Below are 9,473 nucleotides of genomic sequence, written 5' to 3' on the forward strand. Positions count from 1 at the left end.
ATCTTGTATTTTTTCAAGAAAATTATTATGATATCATCAGAGACGTTTTATGACCACTTTTTCTCCTACCTCGTCAAGCTCAAGATCTCTGACGTCTTAATCCCCGCGACCGCGACATTAAACGCTGCAACTTTGTCACCTCCGAGTACAAGGTCCCGAACTAAAACAAAACTCTAAATGTTTTGACCCGGTTTTTCACCCTTCCGGAGAAGTCTCGCCAGGTTCACCTTTCCAGGCTAATGCGTCCATTACGCGCGCGCAGCAGCAGCCTCAACCCGAACGTAAACGCTAAGTGACTTGTTTAAGCATTTTACAGCTCACTTAACCCGGGGCACGCTAAACTCATCCATGAAAAACGCGGCCAGTTAACGCGTTATGGACCAAATTCTCGAGAAAGGAGCAACAACAAAAAAAACCCAGTTCAAGACCTTCCCGGTAAGATCGGCCGGACGGCCGAGAACGACGACGAGGGACACGAAACAAAAGAATGTGTTAAAAGTGTCATATTATAATCATCCGTGCTCACTGGGTTGGATAATACCGGGAAAAATATCTCAATAAGCCCCACGCCCAGCAGGGGGCCCCTTGAAATTTGGAGGTTCGTCGTTTGCGCGGAGAAGTCTCCGGTTTCGCGAGCCCCGAAAAAGGTCGAAATCTCGCTCCCAACTGATTTCGATGTGTATAATTCTCGTGTTTACATTTGGTAGCCCCGATTGTGGAATGTGCCTTCTGGTTCTGAGCCCCGTCTTGAAGTGACAGTTTAGCGATGGCCACCTCCGGCGCGATGAAGATCTTCTCGAGTGGCAATCAAGAACTGGGTGTCAGTGACGCGCAGCGTGCATGACGGACGGATTGAGATGTCCAACGGGCTAGATTCCCAAAGGGGAATGCGGTAATCCAATTTGGAGCGGTTCTAGGTCAAACGAGCATGTGACAGGGCCTCTTTCGTGATCGAGGGTAGAATTTTGATTGAATTATAGAAGTGGAAAGTCTTAATTCGAGTGAGGCGATTGACGTCACGCTGAAAGTTGACTCAGTTGCCTCGTCAAGCTTGAAATCCATGGTCTTTAACCCCTCGGTAATTGAATTACCCTCGGCGTAATCGAAGCAGCCATTGCAAGGATTTAATCTCGTATCGAACGCGGTCTTTGTTTCCGGGACTGCTTCCCGGTGACCTTAATCGGCTTAAGCCGCTTGTAATACCACCGCTTTGACATGAGTTCCGCTGCGCTTCCCCAAAGGGTCACCGTGATTGGCCACGGTTGACGCGAGGGTGAGTTCAAAGGCTTATTTAGGTCAATGAAAGCGATAATCTCTACGATTTGAGGATATTCATAGAATTGGGGCAAATTTGTTTACTTCAGCGAAGTGGTATTAATTTCTACGCCTACTCGATTTGGAGGTTAGAAAAGGGTGTACCTGAACTTACACAGTTCGATGCGATCGTTGATTTTGTTCTGGGAAAATCGTCGAAAATCGACGAAAACCATGTAAACAGTGCACACGAGCTGTCAAATGACGTCACGGTGTAAAACATTATAGTTAGTTTGGACAGCTGGCAAGTCATACCTGACTCTGAAGCACTTTTCTAAAATGACTATTTTAGTTCAGTTCAGTTGCAGTTCAGTTTCAGTTCAGTTTTAGTTCAGTTTCAGTTCAGTTGCAATCCGAGTGCAATTGCTCACGTCTTATCTACTTCAGAGCTTCCAAATAAGCAGCAATAAGCCCCAACTCAACTCCACCAGCAAAAGCCCGACTCCTTAATCCCCTCGTTGTACAAGTGTCAACAGAACATCCATTCCCTCGTCGTCGTCGTCGTATTCCACTCTCCACCTTAAGACCCGACCCCGCCGCAATAAATCACTGATTAATACGCGTATAAATATTATTAATAACGCAATAAATAAACCGGGCCCTCTTCCGTTTCGCTCTCCCCTTCCAGGTGTCTGCACCAACGCTACCGCCCCGTCCGTCTCCTCGATCAACCGGATTCTGCGGAACCGCGCGGCGGAACGAGCCGCGGCCGAGTTTGCCCGTGCCGCCGGCTACGGGCTGTACCCACCTCCGCCGTACGGGGGCTTCCCGTGGCCCGCACCCGCCCACCTGTGGCCTCCGGGCCAGTCCGGAATGCCGGGCATGACCCCGCCCGGCAGCAGTAGCAACTCGACGCCCGCAACCATCGGGAGTCCCGGGTCGGGGTCGCACGACACGCTCGGGAGTCCGGATGGCAGCCGACTGATTGGTGAGTTTGGTAATTGAACAGGTTAGGATGGGGGTTTGGACTAATTTTGGGTCTTTTTTTGCGTTTTGTTGTTGTTGTAGATATTGAAGGGGAGGACTCGAACAGCCTGGACGGAGATCAACCAAAGTTTAGACGCAACCGGACGACCTTTTCGCCCGAGCAGCTGGAGGAGCTGGAGAAGGAGTTTGACAAGTCGCACTACCCGTGCGTGAGCACGCGGGAGCGGTTGGCGTCGCGGACTTCGCTGAGCGAAGCCCGAGTTCAGGTTAGTAGTCCCGGCCCGTAGTCATAAGTGTTTGACTAATACTACAACTTGAAACTACTAGGTTTGGTTTTCCAACAGACGGGCGAAATGGCGACGTCATCAAAGAATGAATCTTTTAAAAAGGTCCAGTTCCCCGAGTTCCCGAGCGGCGGCAGCGGCAAGTTCCGCTTTCACCCCTGGCTCCCCCCCGCCGCCGGGATCGTCCACGGCAGCAGCCCACCATCATCATCTTTCGGGCCTGTCCTCATCGGCAGCACATCACCACCAAGCCAACCGGTCAACCTCGTCGCCGGGCCTGGGCCCAACCTCGTCCCAACAGGCCCAAGCAGCAGCGGCAGCGGTAGCGGCGGCCCAAGCGGCATCATTAGTCACAGCATCAACTCCATTATTAATGGGCGGTGAGCACAGTGCGTTCCGCTCGCTGGTCCCAACCTCGGCGGCCGCCCTCTTTGCCGGGCTGTCCCGGTCGTACGCGGCAGCAGCTGCGACCACGACCAGCTGCTCCTCGAACCCGTCCGTTAGCCCGGTGCCCTCGGGGGCCGGCGGTGACTCCGACGAGGAGATCAACGTCCACGACGATGACGACGACGGCGGTTCCGACATCGAGGTGTCCAGCAGGAACGGCGAGGGGTCCGCCACACCCCTGCAGCTCACCATGCACGAGCGGCACCACTGAGAGAACCCGCCCCGTAAATTATGTCCAAAAAATGTGTAAATAAAGCGCCCCTCAACGTCCGTCCTACACTCACTCATGGTGCAATTCTAGATATCTCTGTCCCATTCCCTTCTTTCCACCTCAAAACAAACGCGTGTAAATAATCAACATGGCCGCCGGCCGGGGCTACCGAGCGCGGGGGGAAACCTTAGAAATTGAATACCCTTCAACCCGGGGCGCGCAAACACGATTACCCCTCGCTTTTTTGCTTGCTTGGTCAACATGGCGACGTAATCCAATGCCACGCTGCGTCGGGGCGCCATGCACCGACTGGATCCCGTTTACGCTGTGTTTACATTTTTTTATAAGGGATCTCAGATGTAAACAGACATTCTCACCCTATTAAAATGTTAGTACACAGCGTTGAAAGAACTTGACAGAGTGACAGAGCTTAACAAAACTTGACAGAACTTAACAAAATTTGACAGACCTTAACAAAACTTGACAGAACTTGACAGAGTTGACAAAACTTGACAGAGTTGACAAAAATTGACAGAGTTGACAGAATTTGACAGAGTTGTTGTTGACTTGACAGAGTTGGCAGCAGTTACGTAGTAACAGTTCAATATGGCGATTGTAAGCAAGCTGTCCTTCCCCCTCTTACTTGACGTGAACTACCACTTGAGTAAAATGGATAGACTGCTTGTTTACAATCGCAGATTCACCCTATTGAAATGTTACTAAGGACTTGACAGAATTGTGGAGTTTTATTTTAAAAGGTCCAATAAACCAAATTTCCAGTTTATGCCCAAAAATCAAAAACTGAAAATTTGGTTTATTTAACCTTTTCAAAAAAAAAAAAACTCCAGAATTGCCCTTCCCTTTCACTTACATTCGGTAACAAATCTATCTAATCGCTTCAGCAAACGGCAACTAATTTCTTGAACTTGCCGCTCCACGAACTATAATCCAAACCGACCTACTGCACGTCTAAATCACCACACACACATTTGGCAGCAGTGCCTGCTTTGATGTGCGCTTCACGCACTGCAACTCACACCAACAGTGAACAAAAAACTGGTTTGTCACACACACACACCTCTCCCTTTTCGGTAGCCGTCGCCAACTTTGACCGATTGCGTGAATGCGTCATTAGCCCGAAGGAATGTGCACTTGTCACGCAAACAAAAAAAAAACTGGGTAAACACGTGTTTTGCGACGCCTTGCGAGCGGATATGTCAAAATTGTGCGCGATAACGCAACGCAAATGTAAATAGATGGCACCCCTTGTTTTTAGCGAAAGCAATTTTCAAATTTGTTCAGTCGCCCCGCCGTCGGTGCCCCCGGAGTTGCCAGGTGTGAACAAGTTCATTAAACGTACCCTTTCTGTGCAAGCAAAGACAGCAAAAAAAAAGATATCGGAAAAATAATTTATCTTAATTAGCCTAAAGTAGAAACGAGTTAATGTAAAAAAAATAAACAAAACAAACAGAGGCATAAACCTATTAGTAGAAACAAATACAAAAGGGGTTGCCCCTATTTGTAGCTCACACGCACTACTGTTACAAGTCCGCACTACACACATACAAACACAGACACACACATACAAAACAACTACTATTAGAGAGTAATTAACGCGTAAAAATGTAAATACCTTTCGCGCCAGAGCTTGTTTCGTTGTTTTTATCGCTATCGCACTTCACACTATCACAAAAAGAGAAAGAAAGAGTATTAAACGTCACGCGTCTGCTTTGTTCTCCCTTTCCTCACATTTTTTTCTTTCTCTTCTCCCAAAAAAAAACCTCCGATGATTACGAAGATGTTGGAAAAACATGGAAAAACGACGCGCGCCCGTGTGTGTGAGATAAGCGAAAAAGTTCAATCTTAATAAATTAAGTTGTATTTAATAGAGAGCCTACATGGAGAGGCGAAATGTTACTCTCAGGGTTCCAATCGAACTGTCAAATCGGGGTTCCAATCGAGCAACAAGATCATGCAAGAACAAGGTCAGAATCAATTTAAAATAATTTTGAGCAGAAACATGAGATTAACAACATTCACAAACATTGTAAAACTGTTGTTTTTATTAAAATGATAGTTTGTGCTAGTTTGGTACAAGAAACGAGCCAGCACCAAAAATATACTACAAGTTTTTCAACCTTAAATTTGAATGACTTTGGGTGTTTAAAATTTCTCCCAGAACATTTCATTTCCCTATGTAGGTCCCTAGTATTTAAAGTTGGGGGGCGCGCGCGCTCCCACCCATTTAACGGGTGAGCAGCAGCAGCGTGGAGTGAGCGAGGAGAGAAGAAAGAAAAAGCGAGAAGGAGTTGAGCGTTAGCGGTAAAAAAAAACGCACACAAGCGCAGGAGCAAAGCGAGATGGCTAGAGAAATAAGGGACAAGCAAACGGCATGCATACAAAGTATTAAGTTAATTAAATTATGTGTAGTTTTATTTAGCACTGCAAAAGGAGTGAGAGAAGAAAAAAATGGTGCGAGAAGAAAAGCGATAGGAAAAATGGTACAGACAAACAAACACACACATATGTAAACGTTAGACAGAAAGATATGATGTAAAAAGCCCCAGTGATGATCGCGCGCAGTAGGAAATCGATAATGAAAAATCCGTGTTATTAGACGTAAGTAATGGAATTTATTTTGAAGAGAATGATAAAAAAAAAGAATGTGAAAATTTAAATGCTTGTTTTTGTTTCTGAAACATCCGAAAAATAAATCCACTCTATATAGTTTTCTAAAAGCTTGAAAATTTCAATGCAGATAGAAATGACATCAAATTATTACACTTCAAAGTAACGCACTTTAATCATGCTTGAGCTGATAATACAATATTTTGAAAAAATGATATTTTTTTGTATTAGTGCGAATCATGTCGATTCTTAAATAAGCTAAGATCAGACAATTTTACATTAGATTGACGATTTGCACTTGATAGTTTGATACATTTATGTAGATAAAAATAAAAAAAATATATGTAAAAGGCAGCTTATTCTGCGTTTGGGAAAATTGGCCTAAAACTGATTCTTCAAGCTTTTTATTTAGTTTAATTTCTATATCAACATAAATGTATCAAACTATCAAGTGCAAATCGTCATTCTAATGTAAAATTGTCTGATCTTTACGATAAAAATATTTTTAGATTTTTAAAATCAGACCTAACATTTGAAAACGGCCAAAAATGCTTTAATAGCAGAGTTGGGGTTAAATGGACCCTAGATGATTTTTGCGGTGCAAGTGGTTATTTTTACTGGATTCCTGGAACATTTTCACATAAGTTAAGTGCATTTTGGATGGCCGCATGAAGCCTCCGCTCTAAATACAGACTGATTTTTAAGAAAAAATGTAAAAAAACGGGGAATTGGGGCAAAATGGACATTTTGCCGTTTCGTGCGGTGGATGAAACCATCACCAATCGACTCGCCGGATTCTTTTACCTAAGAAGCATTTTTTTTCATACCCGGGAACCAGCCGCGTTCAATTAAGTCCGATTTTGGGTTCCGTTTCGCCCACTGTGCGCTGTTTTTACGAAGGAGCTTCACAGCACCGACCACGCTTTTTGCAGAAAATTTAGTTAAAAATGCATTTTTTGATGTTTTTGGACTCATCTATCTACACAATAATGAAGATAATGGCAAAAACTATATACCTCAACACTTACAATAACAATAAATGCTTTTTATATTGTCCAAAAATCATAATGAAAGTTCAATGAAAATTAGATTAAAACACAACATTTTAAAGTTTTGCAAATAACTTAAGCTGTTTTTATACCACGATGCTCATTTTTTTCCAGCATGGTTTAGCAGTATTAAGCCTCCAATTTCTATGATTTTTCCCCCGGAAAATTCTTCCAAATCCGAAACCGAAAATCGAAACTTCGGATAATTGAGGCTTCGGATAATCGAGTTTGGACTGTATATATTTTTAAATTAATAATTTGCTTATAAAATCTCGGAATGTTCTAAAAACTAAATAATAAAAAAATATTTTAAATATTAAAAATATATTTAAGCTAAATTTTCATGTCAAAATTATTATTTTTTATCTCAATTATATTTTGCTTATTAACTTTACCGTTTTCAAGTTGAAGCCGTTTAAGTGTTATTTTTTACATTAATAATATTTGTTTATTAGTGTCCCTTCCACACTTTTATGCACTCTAGGGCGTTCAAAAATATAGAATAAAGTGGATTTTCATTTACCGAACAAATTTAACTATCGAATGAAATAAAAATGTTGGAAAAACTTTGTTTCCTTTTTTTAAAAATTCAAAAAGATGTATTGTTAACAGGATAAAAAAAGATTAAATAAAGGCCATCACAATTATGTTTCTAAAATTGTCTCATCAACAATTTCGCGTAAAAAGAGGTGTAAAACATGAGTTCATATTTATGTTGATTTTTCTTCAAATGAAACTGAAGGCTTTTTTGAACGTTTTAGATTTCTCTCAGTCCATGATGCAAGAATCTTCATCAAAAGAAAATCTTGTGACGTTCATCAAGAGAGAATAAAACCGAAGGGAGCATGGCTCTCCTCTCTCGTGCACGAAAGATCGGTTAAAAGAAACTCAAAAAATCATCATCATCGATTTCACTACTACACTTTCACGTCAAAAAATGACCTGTCACTGTTCGTAAATGAATGATGTTTGTAAACAAAGCGAAATAAATTAATTTAAGTAATGCTAACAAAGAAATTCACAAAAATCTTTAATTGTTTTTTTTTCTCAAAAAAATCTTTCTCTTTCGCGGGTGAAGAAAGTTCGCAAACAAAAAAGATTCTTTGCGATTATTCCATCCCTGCTCTCAGTATCAAAATTACCAGTGCTTAAAATTTTGAAGTATTTCTTTAGTAAATTTAATGGTATGATTCCATTTTTGACAAAATTTGTCAATTGTTTGGGTGCGAAATTCCTATTATTTGAGGTTCTTGAAAAGTCAAGAACTCAAAGATGGGATTAGAGTTGCTAACGCCAGGGCTGCCCAACCTACGGCCCGCGATTCGGATCCGGCCCTTGAAGCCATTTCAACCATTTCGATTTTATTAACAAATTTAGAATTTATTAAAAAAATCCTTTAAATATCACGGCATTTAATTATTTGCAAACTTAAACAAAATCATACGATAAAAAAATGACAAATAAATCGATTTACAATTTATGAACCATTTATAACACTGACCTACAAAAATTTACAAAAATGACTGCGCAGGCTCAACTCGAGGGGTAACATGAAATTTGAGGTCTCCAGAAACACGTGCACTTTGAATTTTTCAAAAATATTTAGACAGAGCCGAAAGGGTTTTTTTTTCAATTTGTATGGAGAATTAATGCTGTTCGCTACTCCCACATATAGCTTGCAAATTTTTGCTTGTATGCAACAACGACGAACCGCCCTAATTCTCCATACAAACTTTGTAGGAAAACCATTCGGCCCTGTCTTAATAGCTTGTGCAGATATTTTGTTTTTAGTCGGTGTTATACTGTTTTTTTTGCACTTTTAGTTTTTTAGTTAAAAGTAGGAAGGAAAAAGTGCAGCTATACAAAAATATTTAATTTTATCTAGTGTTTATTACAGTCATCCCACATATTCGGAACGGTTTCCAGATCGGCCAATGTTCAAAAAATCATAGCAAATCGATAATTGAACTTAATGATTCGCTTTTACCTTCATTTGAAAGCTTTTCTTGCGATCTTTCGAATGCTGTATCGAACATCTGCAAATTTTAACTTTTATATGAAGTTTTTGAAGAATTACTTTGACCCTTGAAATCCACAAATTCGGAACACTTTTTTCTTACGAATGTAAACAAACTTTGGATCTCTCCAGGAGTACATATTTATTACCAAATAATGACTTCACACACTGAAACCAACGAAACTCAAGCTTAGTGATGTAAAACATGGTTTGAAAACTTTTTTTTGTGAAAATATCAGTTAAATTCAGGTGTTCCACAATTGTGGGAGGCACAATAACATCCCACAATTATGAAACAGGCCATTTGGAGGCAGTGTTTTGCTGCTCTGGACAAAATAGTCTTGGAATGAAGTTTTTGTTCAATAAGTACTACTTTTACTAGTGAAACAGCAAGATAATGTCCAAATGAAGGATCTAAAAATAGTAGGGTCGACAGAAAATTTACTTTTGGCATGCTATTGACAAATTATCATAAAAGTGTTCCGAATTTGTGGGTGTTCCGAATATGTGGGATGACTGTATTTAAATGTGAAATAATTATTAGAACATGTTTTCGCATATGAGTGACATCTAAAAATCCAAAATCTTAACAGAAA

General features: G+C 41.2%; 1 protein-coding gene across 5 annotated transcripts in view; it reads left to right on the forward strand.

Annotated features, from left to right (window-relative positions):
* The window catches only part of LOC120429693 (paired box protein Pax-6-like), a 77,878-nt gene extending 74,623 nt beyond the window's left edge, over window positions 1–3,255 (forward strand). For 2 of the 5 annotated variants that reach the window (XM_039594732.2, XM_039594739.2), the window contains exons 4-6: window positions 1,943–2,251; window positions 2,323–2,507; window positions 2,569–3,255. In XM_039594732.2, coding sequence (XP_039450666.1) covers window positions 1,943–2,251; window positions 2,323–2,507; window positions 2,569–3,183 — 1,109 coding nt within the window. In that variant the 3' untranslated portion in view covers window positions 3,184–3,255. The remainder of the gene's footprint in view (window positions 1–1,942; window positions 2,252–2,322; window positions 2,508–2,568) is intronic. The other 3 variants (XM_039594736.2, XM_039594747.2, XM_039594756.2) reach the window with 2 other exon arrangements.
* Window positions 3,256–9,473: the final 6,218 nt, after the last annotated feature.

The sequence above is a fragment of the Culex pipiens genome, chromosome 2 (assembly GCF_016801865.2).
Source record: "Culex pipiens pallens isolate TS chromosome 2, TS_CPP_V2, whole genome shotgun sequence".
In the NCBI taxonomy this organism is placed as follows: domain Eukaryota; kingdom Metazoa; phylum Arthropoda; class Insecta; order Diptera; family Culicidae; genus Culex; species Culex pipiens.